Genomic DNA, 16,667 nt, shown 5'->3' with positions numbered 1-16,667 from the left:
GTGAAGATCAAGGAACTGAGGCAGGCGTACCAGCAGGCAAGGAAGGCAAACCATTGCTCTGGAGCTGCACCAAAAATCTGCCACTTCTACAAGGAGCTGGATGCCATCCTCGGCAGCAACCCCACCTCCACCAACAAGAGCCCCGTCAATACTCCGGGGGGAATTGGAGACAGTGGCCTGAACCCCGAAGACAAAATGGTGGATGAGGAAGTGGAGTTGGAGGATGAGGTGGGACAGGTGACAAGGTCGTCCGGTCGGCGTGGCAAGCCAGGACCTCTTCTCGAGTACAGAGGGTTCAAGCCAGTCCCAGCACTCCAGCTCTGGTGTGCATGATGCACAAGAGGGGAGCTCTGGTAAGCGCTCATTTTGATTTGATACTACTCAGTTACATGAGATAGCGCCGACCTCTTTTTCGTTTAGTGTGCTAGAAGTGGGTTAAGGGATAGAAATATACAAGACTAGCAGTGCTTGCATCTGCTTCCCATTACCCCTACAGCTAAGCAGTGCGGGCCCTGCAGAAAAGTTTGTTAATTCACACTGAGATTTCACAGGAATCCTCCTGAGAGATCTCTAGGAAATTTTCCTGGAGGTACCTGCCAATCCTCTGCCTAAGGTTCCTTGGCAAAAATGCTTTGTTTCTTCCCCCGCTGTAGGAAATGCTGTCATGTCAATCGGCAATCACTTGTGCAGGGACCAAACTGACACACAAACAAGCAGCATAGGGACCTGGTCTGAAGTCGCATGAATGCCGGAGATGCACCCTTGCATCCTTGTTTACCCTCAGGAGTGAGATATTGGCTTCATTTACCCCTACCTGTGGAAAATGGTGGCAGAATTTATAATAGTGGCCCTAGTTGCTTGCAGTGATCCTCTTAAAAAGCCACGTAGACCCTTTGTCCCATCTTGGACCTTCCCTCCACCCTGGGCCGAACTCACCATGTTTAGGGTACTCGATGAGCTGTATGCTTGCCAGTGGAGAATGAGTGAGAAAGAGGTGAATTTAACTATAATGATTCAATGCTGTGAGTGCTTCTTTTTATTGCTGCCTCTCTTTATTGCTTCTTGTGCTTCTGTAGATGTGCCCTTCAGGGGAACCCCTTATACACCAACGGAGTGCCTCCATCAGATAAGGAGGCAACGCAGGAGGAGTAAGGACGACACGTTTAGGGAGGCGCTCCTATCGTCAGACACCGCAGATGATGAGCACAGGACATGAAGAAAGACAATTGATGAAAAATTGAAAATAAACAGCCTGGAGAGGAAGCATGGCTAGGAATGTATTTTAGTGGGCCAGGAGCAAATGATAAAACTGATGGAGGACCAGAGATGCTGAAGTCCCTGACTGTGCTGCAGTCAGAACACGTGTGCTCACCTTCCCCTGCAGCCTATACAGAACTGCGTACCATGCCCTTCCCACACTCATTCGTTGCATCTCGCAGTACCCCTTTCAGACCACCCCTTTGGATACGTTCCCGAATGATATCTGGACTTATACACAGCTATGAGAGCCTCCATTAAGGGAGTGCTCCTCAGTGTCATGTCCCTTGCATGACATGGGTTAGCTACCCACAGTGCTCTGCTCTCTCTCTCTGTGCTAGAGCACCAACTGTGGACACACTCCGCCAACACAAGTAGCGTTGTGTGAACATGCACAAGTGCTGTAATTATAGCAGTTTATGATCGTCGGCATAACTTGCGTCAATTTAATTCTGTAGTGTAGACATAGCCTACGTAGATCCCCAGATCTTCTGTTGGGCCCAGGTTATTGTCTCCATTCCGATCTTACAATGATCTGGATTGGGAGATTTAGAAAGATAAACCTGCCTGCCTGGAACAGAATGAATGATCCATTGGGACTCAATTCCACATAATACTAGATGATCAGATAGGATTATAATGAGAAGCAGATGTCCTACAATGGGTCTGGCTATGATGGGCATGGGCAGCAGATCACAATGTACATGGAAAGAAGGATCACAGGAAGGGGACATTTTTGGCCAGTTGGGTAGGAGACCACAACAGATTTTGAGGTTAGATACTGTAAATATCTGAACTTTCTGAGATTCACCTATCATTAACTTAGACTCTTCAATACAAAGGAAACATACTTTACTGTAGTGATTAAATTCACCACTGCACTTAACTACATGCCCACAGAGAATTTCAAACATACTATATTACAGGAACAATCCAGTCTGCCACTAGTCACTGCATTAGTCAACTTATTTAAGTATTTCTTAAGACAATTAGAGAATAGCTTGGAAAAGCAAGTGATGCATGAGCCCTATGCCTGAGTTCATCATCAGTTCTCAGAGCAACTTGACTGCATAACCATAGACACCACACAATTCTTTAGCAATTCTTGATGTATCTGAAGAATAGTACACCAATATGCAGGTTCTTTTTTATATCAAATGTAGAATCACTGATGCCTCACCCAAATTCACAGGATCATGTCACTTTACTCAAAGTTCTGAGATGAAATTATTCCATGTTAGCAATATATTTCATATATTTCTTGTTCACACTTAACTGCATATGGGCTAACATTTCACTATGAAGCCTACTGAGAATATGTCTGCTCATCTTAAGCTAGCAAACTTCACAAATTCAACTCACTAATACATGCATGCTATGAAACATTTTTTAATTCCTGGTACAACACATTTGTATGCATTTGTCCATTTACACAGATTTTGTCTAATTAAAAGTCCCTCTCAAAGAGAGGTGAATCAGGTGCCAAGTGTAAGAACCTAGTCCCATATATTGTTATCCTACAGTACCTCTGAAGTACTTTCATTGTTCACATCCACTGCATTTCCTGGGGTTGCAGAGGAATCCGAATCCGAGCTCTGAGACCCAACTCTGCCTGGAGTCTGAAATGGAAGAAGTATAAATTTTATTAAACCGAGTCTGAAGTCTATGTTGCAAAAAGGAATCTCTTTTATAAATTTGTTTATAATTTTAAGATTTTACATCCACAGTAAATTGAACAAACTGACAAGAACACTGCATAAATAGTCAATGCAATAGCGTACAATCCAAACTTACTGTCAAGCCCTCACATCACCACTTGAGTAAGGAGTATTTATTAGATAGATCAATACACAACAATATATAAGAATTTAATACATAAAGAACTAAGCCAAACTTCACTTATCATTCAAATTACAGCTAAATACAGTTAAATAGTTATTCAACAGAAAAATCCTAGAAATTAAAATTTAGCCTCTTAAACAAAATAAATACTAACACATTATTCTTCAGACTGTGGAATTTGAATAACTAAAACAATATTTTTATACTTGTCAGATTATTCAGTAGAAAAGCTGACAAAAGTAGGCCCTTTATATGGTAGTAAGTAAATAAAAATATATTACTTTACAAATCACAAAATTTCAATATAGAGGAGAAGTAGAAAACTAAAGTTAAAACTGCTTCATATATCAAACTTCCAATTAAATTAGACTAGCTTATTCAACGAGGAATCTATAAAATTAAGTTGTATATTTTCATTTGCTTCCAGTATAGGCTTCTTTCCAAATTAGTGTTTCAAACCAGTAAATAAATTAAGTAAACACTACTTCATTCAAAGTCTCGTGAAATATATTCAGGTTACTAATCCTCATCCAATTCATCCTACCTTTCAGCAAGAGATTCATTTTTCCTTCTCTTATCTACCTCAAAAGTTCCACTGCTTTATCAGAATCATAAAAGAAAGTTAGCATCCTCAACCAGGCAAACTTCCTCAACAAGAACAACGAGGAATCCTTGTGACACCTTAGAGACTAACCAATTTATTTGGGGATAAGCTTTCGTGGGCGAGAACCCACTTCACATGCCTGGCTGATGGATTTCCACTTCATACAGATAAATTCAGTGCCTTGCATGGTGACAGGTTTCAGAGGGGTAGCCGTGTTAGTCTGTATCAGCAAAAACAATGAGGAGTCCTTGTAGCACCTTGGAGACTAACAAATTTATTTGGGCATAAACTTTCGCTAGCCCACAAAATCTTATTTCCAAATAAATTGGTTAGTCTCCAAGGTGCCACAAGGACTCCTCGTTGTTTTTGCTGATACAGATTAACACGGCTACCACGCTGAAACCCGTTCCCCAACAAGGAAAGTTACTGAAACAGCCAATTTAAAAAAAAAAAAAAAAATTCCATAGCATAAAATCTTTCTCCCTCTTAAATTCTGTGTGGGTCCAGATTGTTCTGAAAAAACAAGGATTTGTTTACTCTGATAGTAAATTTTTACTTTTGGTCTCTGAACCATTGACCATCAATTACTCCCAATCTAGAGCCAAATCAAAGTTTACTTTAAGAATTGCATTGACAGGGTTAGAACCCAAATGAAGTACTGATGTTGTAATTTTGTAGGCAATCTTATATAAGGTAGTCACACTTTATGCATACAGAATTTTAAAGTAAAGGGAGAGAGCTATATGAATAAGTTCTGTCTACAGACTTCAGAAACGGAAAAATCCTAACATTATTTGTCTTGGAAAAAAATTTCAAAATCTTAATTTTTAAACAAATCAATAAATAGTCCTTTATAAAGATGCCTCTAAATGTAATTTTCTCCCTTAGTTTGAAATTGAAGTATAGATTCTACTTGTGTTTATAAATAATATTCTATTTCCTTTTTCCCCCACCAGGATTACAGATTTAGATTTAAAATTATATTTAATTACAAATACATCTGATCAAATCTATCCTCTAATTACTGTACTGATGCTAACATACAGTACACCTTAAAGAAGTCTTTGAAGATCAAATAGGATGAGGTGAGTGGTTGTGGGAGGGGGAGATTAGCAGAATGCACTGCACTTAACAGAGGTGGGCAATGGTGACCATGGCAAGAGATAGGAGAAGAGAGAACCTCTTCTTATTGCATCCTCCCCCTTTAGTTGTTGCTGAAATGGCCACGGCTACAAGTTTATCCATTTTGTGTCCTGTTCATTACTTAGCCTATTTGCTGGAAACATGGAAGAAGACAAAAAACAACATGAGAGAACAATATAGTCTCATTCTAGCTATAAAATTATTTAGAGTGCAGCAGCATCCATAATATGGTAGATTTCTAACCACAGAAGATGATGACATAGCCCCTACCTCTAAAGTTTTTAATCTAAAAGGCAAAAAATGGATCAAAGGTGGAAGAAAGGAATATGATATATAAACACAATATATACATCAAGGTGATGCCTGGCACTTGTATTGGTATTTCTCATAACTTTTTTTATTTTTTTTTACATTGTATCAGCTACCATCCATTGCTTTCTTACCAACCAGTTAATTTCCTACAGATTTCACAACAGAAGTAGGTCTTAGGATGGGATTTAAAAATGAGATCAGTATAAACAAAGAAAGGTTATTCCATGGGTAGGGAGTAGGATGGAAGAAAGTACAGAGACTGTTAGAGGAAAGCAAGGTATCAAGGCTGGCAACACCGGTGAAATGTAGGGGACAGGGAGCAACACAAAAAATGAGGTCAAATAAGTAGGGAGGGGCAAAGGTATCATGCAAGGCCCTGAAGGCAGTGACAAAAGCTTCATGTGGCAGATAAGCTGCACTGAAGAAGCTATCTGAAGTTCATAACACAATAGCACCCACAAGTTACGAACAATTTTGCATATTCTTCTGTAACAGCAGACAGTGTTCTTTATAGTAACTGATACATCTTTTGTATAAAGTTCTGCTAACACATAGCGATTCAGTGAAGGGATTCAAAGTGGGGAGCAATGTGATAATAGTTCGGGAGAGGGGGGTTAGGTATATTACATTGTGAAAGTAACGGGCAAGGTACTCAAGGAGGGCTAAATTGCTGACATCACTGTTTTCTAGAAAGGTATGAAATATCCAGCAGCAAAGAGAGCAGGAAAGTCTCCTGATATTCCTGGGGAGACATCCCATGCACAGGAATATTAGCACAAGATTAAATAATAAATCATGCGATGTAAGAACATTTGTATACGTTTAAGATACTAATTATCCTTTGCTTTCTTGATGACAAACAGCTTCTAACTCACATCCACACCCTGTGAGCTACAACTACATCTACAGTCAGTCAATAGCCAACCTTCAGGTCAAACTACTGCAACACTCTTATGTTTAAAGCACATGTCTACTATGCGAAGATCTGGAAACTTGCTAATAAATTTTACTAGATTTCGTCTAAATGTAACTCCCCCTCAACTAAGGTCCAGAGAGCCTAACTGCCAGGTTGAGAGACTAAGGCCACGTCTACACTACCTGCCGGATCGGCAGGTAGCGATCGATCTACTGGGGACAGATTTATCGCATCTAGTGTAGACGCGATAAATCGATACCCGATCGCTCTGCTGTCGACTCCGGAACTCCACCAGGGCAAGAGGCGGAAGCGGAGTCGACGGGGGAGCAGCAGCCGTCGATCCTGCGTCACGAGGACGCGAAATGAGTGATTCTAAGTCGATCTAAGATACGCAACTTCAGCTACGAGAATAGCGTAGCTGAAGTCGACGTATCTTAGATCGATCCCCCTACACCCCCAGTGTAGACCAGGCCTTAGTGATTCTCTCCCCAGAGCAAAGAGATCTGAGAACAAGAACAGACTTGCCCAAATTTGAGCTCCTAGAATCAGCTGTGCTGCAGTAAAGGGAACAGAGGGTAAAGGCATAGAAGCACTGACTCCAGTGTACCAGAAAACCTTCTGACAGGGATTTCTGAACCACGCCAAAATCTCATGTTGTGGTAATAAGCTCTAATACACCAACAGTTTAAGTATGAATATTCCTGAAGTTCTAGATGACAGAGGTGAGTAAATGCCACTAATAAAGAATTGGTGAAGGAACAGTGTGTCCAAACAGGAGCAACTTGTACGGGAAATTATTGTTGCCTAACTTGAACCTTAGATACCTCATGTGTGTTAGTTAGCCTTCTTGATATGGTGAAGGATGCATCTTGAGTGTCCAACTCCAAAGCAATCTTGCTAAGAGAAGGAATTACGTTACTATATGAAATTTTGTTTTATTCAAACATTTGTCAAGATCGGCATTGGAAACAGACCTCCTTTTCTTCATGGGAATGAGAAAGCAATGAGAGTAAAAACCTGTAATCTAAAACTAAAAAATCCTAGAACCCACTTTATTGTTCCTAGTTAGAAAAAGGGAGGACTTCTCCCCTCAACTTCACATGAGATGGATGTGGGCAGAAGGCGATTTAGGTTTTTATCAGAAGTAGAGGTGGAACCATTTTTTATAACCAAGAACCCAATGGCCCATAGTAATAGCCCTTCAAACTGTAAACGACAACAAAATGGAGTCCTCAACAGCATGGATGAGGGGGACTAATGGAAAAGGTTCTCTGTACTTGACCAGCAAAATTGCTGCTTGGACCAGATTGTCACAATGGGTCCGACTGTCCACTCATACTGGTGTAAACAAGAAGTAGCTCTGCTAAAGTCAATGGAGTTCCCCTTGCATAAGCGAGAGGATAATCAAGCCCAATGTCATCATGGGTGTTGAGCAAGATTGGTATTGGCACTCCTTAGGCTATTGAGCCCTCTGAGATTGACACTCATAAGATCTGCAGGGTCTAACAGGATCTGATTCTATGTGAGACTAATGTGAAAAGGAAAAAGAAAAGGAGTACTTGAGCTGTAGCTCACGAAAGCTTATGCTCAAATAAATTGGTTAGTCTCTAAGGTGCCACAAGAACTCCTTTTCTTTTTGCTAATACAGACTAACATGGCTGTTACTCTGAAACCTGTGAAAAGGAAAGGGGCTTTGAACTAGTTATGTATGTGTGCATTTTTAAATGGCTAGCCTCCAAGTAGTGGGCAATAATCCTTGGCTCCATTAATGTGCTCTAGGTTTCATCTGTTTTTCAACTAATGAAATCAGGACTTTGAAAAAGGACAGTCATACCTCTCCCAGCACCTTTGTGTTATCCAGAGGGGAGAAAAAAAAAATCAAAAGATTCCACTGGGAAGAGAGAAGAAATCTCTTCAATTCTAATTAAGAATTTGTTTCCTGTAATACACACAAAACACTAGATGTTGTACATAAACTAAAGGAAAACATGGTCCCCTCCCCAAAGAGCTTACAGGACTAAAATGCTGCTGGTTTCACCTACTCCTATTGCAAAATTTCATCTCTAATGTGCACATACCCAGACGAAAGACTTATCTATCTTAGACAAGTGGGAGGAAAGAGGAATGAGAATACACATCTTGTTAGTACTCTACTTTTCCTCACCTTGAAACTCTATGAATTTGAGGCAGAACAACCTTGCCACACAGTACATAAAGGTTATGCCCAAATATTATTCTTGTATATCCCCCCACCCCCTGACACTGAGGAACCCCAAAGAAGATATATGCATGTTCACACTGACAGAGAGGCTCAGATACTAAATTTTTCTCCCATAGAGAAACAGCAACTTCAGACTGTCAGATCAGCTGTTTAACCTATTTTTTATAAGAAGGGAATTCTTAGAACCACAAGCTGCGCAACTCTGAGGATGATGGAGAGACTTTCCTACAGGCCCTAACAACAGAGAAACTTTAAATTCTCGAAACCTCAGAGCCAATTAGGTTCCCATCTGTTCAAATGTCTCCAGTACACAAATTTATCCCAAGTGGTAACAGACCTTTCTGATATGAAGAGAGCGTCTGCACTAAGGGATGTACCTTTTCTAGACCCCTTGAATGACCCCTTTACTTTGGTTCCATCCTTCAGGACCTAAAATTCAAAGAACGCTCCTTCATGTACTTTAGCAATGAAGCCTTAGAATAGAAAGATGGAAGTACAGAAAAATGAGCAAACTTGCTAACCTTGGCAGTGATGCAAGAAGACTATTCTGCAGCCCACCTACATAGAAGAAAAGAAAGGGATATGGGAGGGTGGACACTTTTAGACCCACACTTCTGGAACATGCGTGTCCATGCCAGAGATGTGTGCCTCTACCACAGAGGATGAGCTAATGCCAAGAGCAGGGATCTGCTGAAGCAAGTAATGACAAAGAAAATGTTATTCTCTTTCCGTTGTAAATTCTTACATAATGTTACTGTACACGGTTAAACAGCTGCCATGCTTCACCGCAGACATGACTGCATTTCAGCATGAGTTATGTATATTAAATATTGATAGCTTGTAAAACACAAATTGCTTTAAAGCATTTGGCCCTGCAAATGCATGGTTATTGCAATGTTCAGGATGAAAGGTGCTATATAATGTCAGATGTTACTACCGCTTGCTTAAGTAAAGTCCCTGCTTTATGAAATACTTTAGGTGTGCTATAGTCACAGTGAAATGCACTGCAGGACATCTCTTATTCCTGGTGTTGTGCAAATACTAGCCAAAGTTATTAAACAATAATGGCAAAATCTTTTTAACCTTTTGAAAGTAAAATGCTTACTTAAAACAGACAATTCCAGCCTACAACACAGGAAAAAGCATGCTACAAAAGGGGTTTGTGTGTGCTTTTTTTTAAAAAGCAAGCATTAACCTTCAAAATCTGGAGAAACGTGCATGTCCATTAGCAATATAGCAAAGACAAACTAACTATCATGAAAAATTTAAATACAAATTTAGTAGGCTATTGTGAAGACGCTACAACTTTCAAAGTTACACTGTACATGGACTTTATCAGTAAATTGGAGAATCAATTAAAAAGATCCTTCCTTCCATTACTAAATATTTATGAATACACATATTTAGTTTAGGCTTCAAGCATAAATACTGCTGTACCATCCACTATGAACATCACAGTGTATACGCACAGCTTTATAACTATGGTCCATACTATATAACCCAGAAGAGGGTGGAAGAAGGCTGATGCCCTTTTGGTTTTCTTGTTTGTTTGTCTTTTAATTATTCACTCGTGGATAAATTTCTGTGATGTGGGTGGGAGGGAGAGAAAAGCTAACTACTACAAACACTTTTACAAGATTAAAATTCTGAAGCACTGAAGTATGGTTAGTGTTGGAAAAATGATTATGTAAAACTAGCACCTTCTTATTCAACATATCTGCTTCCTGTGTGCCTGAGTCATATTTGTTTATTTTAACTACAAGTACAAGCTTACTACTGTTAGCACTGAAGAGCCAATACAGCTGCTGAAAAACAAGGTGAACTACACAGTATTCTTCATGTATCATCAAAACTGGAAGTTAACTGAATGCAGAAACATCACCACCACCACCACCAAAGAAAGCATGGGGAAGAGAACAGTTTCTTTTTTGAAAATCAAGTGATGCTTTATATATATTATATATATACTTATTTATTTTAAATTTGGAAACCTAGCACATCTCATGAAATCACTGAGAATATAAATATGGGTTACCCCGATGTCACTTTTACAGTCACTTCTCTGTGTATAGCTGTACTCGAACTTATCAGCGGTGCCCTTTAAAACATTTTTCAAATTAGATTTAACTCAACTTCTTTAAAAATAAATGGAAAAAAAAAACATTATGAACATGAAGTTACACAATTTTCCCAGCAGAGATTTAAATACAGCACAAGGCTACTATTGTTCAATCATTCTGAATTCCCTAACAAATATTAAATGCAAGAATCAAAATATAAAAAGACAGCACTGCTTGTTTAAGTCTCTGCTCCTGAGCAATTTTCAGGATATTAGCTTTGTCCCTTTCTTTTACTAGGTGTGTGTGCTATTTAAAAAAAAAAAAAAAAAAAGGAAGTAGAAGCAGCAGCCTACTCACAAACTCATTTTTCCTTCAGAATTTTAGTGAGAAAAGGACTATTTTCCAATTATTAAAAGGTAATTTCACATTTCAAATTAACATTATGTAAGATCATTCAAAGCCCTCAGTACACCATTTTTTATCCACTGAAATTGATTACACAATACTATTACTTAAACTAATTCACATACTTGAAACACAGTGTACTGTATAATATTATTATTTACTTATTTTGAAGAATGCCAGCTGCTTTACAGACAGGTAAAATGAAACAGCTCCTGCCTCAAAGGACAAAGTCTTCACCCCCCATCTTGCAATAAGATCCACGCAGGCAGACCCTTGCATCCACATGGAGACCCAACAAAGTCAACGGGGCTCCATATGAATGCAAAGGTCCATCCATCCAAATATGATTGCAGGAACGGAGCCTAACGGACAATATATAAAAAACAGATAAGACACAGGATGCAATACACAACAGATAACGAAGCCATTATATTCAACACATCATCTTCGTTAAAAAAAGAAGAGGGGAATGAAAAAAAGACATGCACCCCTGATTGGTTACGCCAGCTTCAAAAACTAAAATGAGCTATGATCAATAGTAACAGGTATTTGGTTTATTTCTATTATGAAAAAACCATTGAAAGGATATTTTTCAAAGAAAAAGATCACATTTCTGAATGAAATGAAAACAGTGCTTTTCAAGCTTCAGTTGCTGCTGTCTTATAATTGCTATGCAAAGTGAGAGGTTACAAAGGTGGAGATTTCCCTATGATACACACTTTCAGGATTCATGATATACTGTTAGCCGTGACTACCTGTTGGCTTAGGAAGAAGAACATTAACCGAATTTAAGTAATGGCCACAAAGAAAAAAAATATTACAAATATACCTGTTTCAGTGACTGCAAAAGCTGTATAATTTTCTTCATTATTAATCAAATGTGTACAAATATCACATGCTTAAAAGCATAGAAGAAACCAATACATACTTTAAATTAGCCAGTTCAGAATATAATCTCACTTTTTAAAGTTTATACTCCTAGTATGTATTCATACAATCTAAACAAAAATTATGGATAGTTATTAACTTCAGTGCAAGTCAGGAGTCTTCCTCATATTTTGTCAACTCAGTATAGGGAACTACCAAATTCATGGTCCACTTTGGTCAAGTTCATGGCCAGGGTTTTTTTTAAATTAGTCAATTTCATGTTTTCAGCTGTTTACATCTGAAATTTCAGGTGTTCTAACCATGGGGGTCCTAACTAAAAAAAGGAGTCAGGGGGAGGAGGGTCCACAATTTATATAATTGTAGGGAGATTGTGGGATTGCCACCCTTACTCCTGCCCTGCTGCTGGCAGGGGTGCTGCCTTCAGAGCTAGCAGCCACCCAGCTCTAAAGTCAGCACCACTGCTAGCAGCAGTGCAGAAATGGGGGGGGTGGTTTTTACCCTATGTCCAGTTTTCCCAGCAGCATGGAGGGCTGATAGCTGGAGCTGCAGCCTCTCCACACAGGTGTGTGAGAGAGAGAGAGAGACAGTTCAAGCCACAGCCTCTCCGCAGCTCAAGCTACAGCCTCTCCCATGCTGGGTGGCGACAGCTCAAGTCATGCAGCTTCCTGCATCTCAGACAGGTTCCCAGAGGTGGGTCTGACCCACGCCGGGAGTGGCTCATGTAGGGAAAGAGGAAGTCTTCTCTCTCCCCATCCTCTGCTGGGACTAGCAGCCGAAGTGCTGCACAGGGTAGGAGCCCCAGCAGCACAGGCACTGTCTCCGTGGGTGCTCTGGGGCTGGAGCACCCACGGGGAAAAATTAGTGGGTGCTCTGCATCCACCGGCAGCCAAGCTCCCCTCCCCGCCCCACCTCATTTCACCTCCTTCTCTGAGTGCGCCGCGTCCCCACTCCTCTGCCTACCTCCCAGCGCTTGCCCCCTCCAAACAGCTGTTTGGCGGCGTAGCAAGCTCTGGGAGGGAGCAGGGAGGAGAGGGAAGGTGGTGCGCTCAGGGGAGGAGGCGGGGCTGGGGCAGGGATTTGGGGAAGGAGTCAGAATAGGTGAAGGGAGGTGGTGGAGTTGGGGCGGGGATTTTAGGGAAGGGGTTGGAACGGGGGCAGGGGCGGAGTCAGGGTGGGCCCAGGGGCAGGGAGGGTCGAGCACCCACCGGAGCGAGCAGAAGTCCGTGCCTATGCCCAGCTGGGCACCAGATTTCACAGAGGAGATCAGATTTCACAGTCTGTGATGCATTTTTCATTACCATGAATTTGGTAGGGCCCTAATCAGATACCAGGAGCTGCTTCTAATGTAACCCATACAAACATACAACTGTTTGTATAATTTTAACATAATTTTCTGATAAAGGGACACTGTGAACTTAATCATATGTTGTAAGCAAACATTTCTTTATGTTACCAATAACAAAGAAAAAGAAAGGTTTTTAAAGTTCACATAGTCATTATGCCTTTTGTTTATATTTTGTACTTCCTTCTACCTGAAAAATAAAAATGAATGAAATCAGTTTCATGTTTGTTCACAGTTAGTTCTAGTTTGAGTTTCAAAAAGGACAAGGGAATGTTTGTTTAAAAACAACTGTCTTCGCTGAAATTTTAAAAATGTGGGAACATTTATATTGGCCTTAGATTTTATAAAATATCATGTTAATTAAATTTATATTTTCAGCCACATATTCGACAACTGTGTAAGTTTTTCTAAACAGCAGCTCATTTCCCAGGAACAACTAATGTTAATAAAACTAAGATGATCAGCATCGAAAATAAAGTTTCCCTGTTTTTTGCTGTTCCCAAAGAATTAATAAGGTAAGTCATATTTCAGGCAGGAAACTATTCCTTATAAACAGTAACTTTTAAATAAGCAGAGGGGAAAACTTTGATTGATTAGAAACTATGGCAGAAATACAGTCTGAGGCACAAGAAAAATCAGTCCCCCCATACTTCAAAGTACACCAATACTGTATGTACACAGATATCCTTCCTTCCCACACATAACAAGGATTTATTATCATTTGAATACATGTTCCTTACACAGAGTATTATTAGAACAACAACTTCAAAAGCCTTCAAAGCCTTTCACAAATATGCTTGTGAAAACAGGCAATTTTCAAAGCTGGTGTCAAATACCAAAGTTGGCTATTTTCACCACTTATACATGACTAAGTTCTACATGACACTGATATTGCATGAAAGCTATGCAGGAATTAGAGCACACCCTTTCAACTAGCTGGGTGACTCAACTCTATTCTGTACATCCCAATGCTGAACACCAAAGATGAAGGCATTCCCTTTGCACTTTGAACCAGTTATCCAACTCCAGTGGAAACCAAATGTTTTTGACAACCATGTTTGTCATCTATGTTTTGTTGCACATTAATATTGCATGGTCAACATCCATGTAAACCACAAACAACCTATTAGAAGGACAGGTAACACACCAACATAGAAGCAAGGTAAACAACTGAGGTTTTTTTTAAAGGCAGATGAGGAGAGCAGAAGGAAAGATGGGGTTCAGAATCAAACGGCACAAGTTGATTTTTAAACCTAGCTAAAGTTACACGGGAACCAATTCCTAAAATAGGCAACAGCTGGCTGGTAGTTTTTGGTGTCCTGGCTTGCATTTGTATTTCAACTGACTTTAGAGTTTATTTATTAATCAGAGCCCAGAGGGAAGTAGGATGGAAATATACTACCCAGGATTACTGTGGGTCTGAGTTACAGAATTTGTGTGACTTGAATTTATTTTGATCTTCTGTGAGCGTGAGAGTGTATAATGGCTCGGGGAGCTTCAGAGGGAGACGTAAGAAATGTATGTTTAACAACACAAGACTTAGGAGCGTGAGTAATGTCTCCCAACCCCAGCAGCGACACCCCCCAGCCAGAGAGCCCTGCCATTAACCCTCTCCTGACACGAGAACGGGCCTCCAGGCGGACACCACCTACTGCAGCAGGAGTCAGGTGGAGAGGAGCTGGGTCCTGGGCCTGCATCCCTCCGCTCCCTCTCTCCGCTGGATTCCCTGGCCTCGGCCTGCACCAGGCGGGGCAGAAACATTCCGGGGCACACGAGGGGGCCCTGCCCAGCCCAGACTACGAGTATGTGCGGGCGGGGGGTGTGATCCGGGGGGGCACTGCCTAGCACTGGACACTGGGGAGACAGGAATCCCCCCTCCCGGCCGGGCCGTACCCCCAGCAGGCTGCCCCACAGCGGGGGGAGGGCCCCGGCTAGCAGGCAATGCGCTGCCTCCCCCACGAAGGGGCAGGGCGGGGGCCCGCCGCCAGCCGGGCCTGGGGAGGCAGGCCGGAGCGCGGGGCGGGGGGTGGTGCCATGCAGCCACACGCGCCGCCTGCCCCCTGCCCTGACCCGCCGCCGCTAGCAGCAGGAAGCGGAGCCGCCCCCCCACGCGGCTGCCCGGGCCGGCCGCTGTCACCCTCTTACCCGCTGCAAAATCCTCCTCAACATGGCTACGGCGGCCCGGTCCCGCCGGCTGCCTGCGGACGCGGCGCCGGGGAGGGGGGCACCCGCTCTCCGCGCCGCCCGGCCCGCGCGCTCGGTGACAGCCGGGGCTGCCCGCCGGGAGGAGGAGCCGCCGCCGCAGCAGCAGCCGAGGGGTGGGACGGCGGCGCCAGCCTCCGCCACTGACGGGCAGCCGCTGGGCGGGGACTCTCCTCCGCCACGGAGCGGCGGCCTGTCCCGCAGGGCCGGGCCGGGAGCGCTCTGGCCTCGCCGCGGGCCGCGGTCGGGGCAAGCGGCGCTGCGGGAGTGGGCGGCTGCCTCCACCCAGCGCGCTTGGGGTTGCCTGCCCGGGCCCAACGGGGATGCCTCCCTCCCCGCCATTCCCCTTCCCCTCAGCGCTTCCTTGGGCCCCTACTGGGGATCTGGCTGTCGCCCCCCGGGACATTCAGCAACAGTTAGCTGAGTGGAACCAGGCTAGACGCTGCACTGCAGGTGGTTGCAGGGCTGGTGCCGCCCTGTGGGGCCCAGGATACCAGACAGACAAGGTGGGCGAGGTGTGCGCTTTTATTGGACCCACCCACTTCTGTTGAGAGCCAGGCCAGAAGAGCTCTGTCAGCTCCAAAGCCTGGCTCTCCCAGCAGCAGAAATGGGGCCAGTAAAAGCTATTATCTCACCCACCGTGTCTGTGTAGTACTAAGGACAAAGGGGGAGTGAAGCAGGACAGGAACGTAGCACCTGCCCCGAGCCTGTTCTCATTAAGCCAGTTGGGGCTATTAATAAACTTCCTCTTTAAAACACTGGATCCCAGGACCATACCTAGTATAACCATGGCTATAAATGCTGTGGACACACTGAAATAGTTACCAAAAACCTACTGTGAGAACATGTTGAACTGCTGCAGTAACTAGCGACACAATCAACTATCCTGCAACTGGTGATGGAGGAATGAATTTTCTCACTTAAACTAAATTCAAAAAAAGTTAAACATGCACTTAAATTCCATTCACTGAGATTTAAATTCATGTTTAAGTGTTCAGTAACTGGGGATGTTTTTTTCTGGGCCAAATCCTGGTCCTATTGGATTCAATGGCAAACTACCACTGACCCACAAAGAACCAGGATTGTCTTAAACGTAGAAAATGCAGTTGTACTAACCCAGAGAGAATTTGGAAGCAAAGACTACCAGCCTTGAATCTGTTAGGTTACAGGATTGATAGACCACCAGCTCCTAAAGAAAGATAAAGTTAGGTTTCAGAGTAACAGCCATAAAAAGAAAAGGAGTACTTGTGGCACCTTAGAGACTAACCAATTTATCTGAGCATAAGCTTTCGTGAGCTATAGCTCACTTCATCGGATGCATACTGTGGAAAAAATGTAGAAGATCTTTTATACACACAAAGCATGAAAAAATACCTCCCCCCACCCCACTCTCCTGCTGGCAATAGCTTATCTAAAGTGATCACTCTCCTTACAATAAGGATGAAGTGAGCTGTAGCTCACGAAAGCTTATGCTC

The 16,667-nt window shown here is 42.5% G+C and overlaps 1 protein-coding gene across 2 annotated transcripts in view; it reads right to left on the bottom strand.

The window, feature by feature from the left end:
* The window catches only part of EEA1 (early endosome antigen 1), a 136,452-nt gene extending 121,247 nt beyond the window's left edge, over positions 1 to 15,205 (bottom strand). The window contains exons 1-2 of one of the 2 annotated variants that reach the window (XM_074941912.1): positions 15,136 to 15,205; positions 2,784 to 2,876 (exon numbers count right to left, since the gene is read on the bottom strand). In XM_074941912.1, coding sequence (XP_074798013.1) covers positions 2,784 to 2,876; positions 15,136 to 15,159 — 117 coding nt within the window. In that variant the 5' untranslated portion in view covers positions 15,160 to 15,205. The remainder of the gene's footprint in view (positions 1 to 2,783; positions 2,877 to 15,135) is intronic. The other variant, XM_074941913.1, reaches the window with a different exon arrangement.
* Between the last annotated feature and the right edge of the window lie 1,462 nt (positions 15,206 to 16,667).

This window comes from Natator depressus, chromosome 1 (genome assembly GCF_965152275.1).
Source record: "Natator depressus isolate rNatDep1 chromosome 1, rNatDep2.hap1, whole genome shotgun sequence".
Taxonomy (NCBI): Eukaryota; Metazoa; Chordata; order Testudines; family Cheloniidae; genus Natator; species Natator depressus.
The sequence above is the reverse complement of the archived record's forward strand: the minus strand, read 5'-3'. Positions and strand labels throughout refer to the sequence as shown.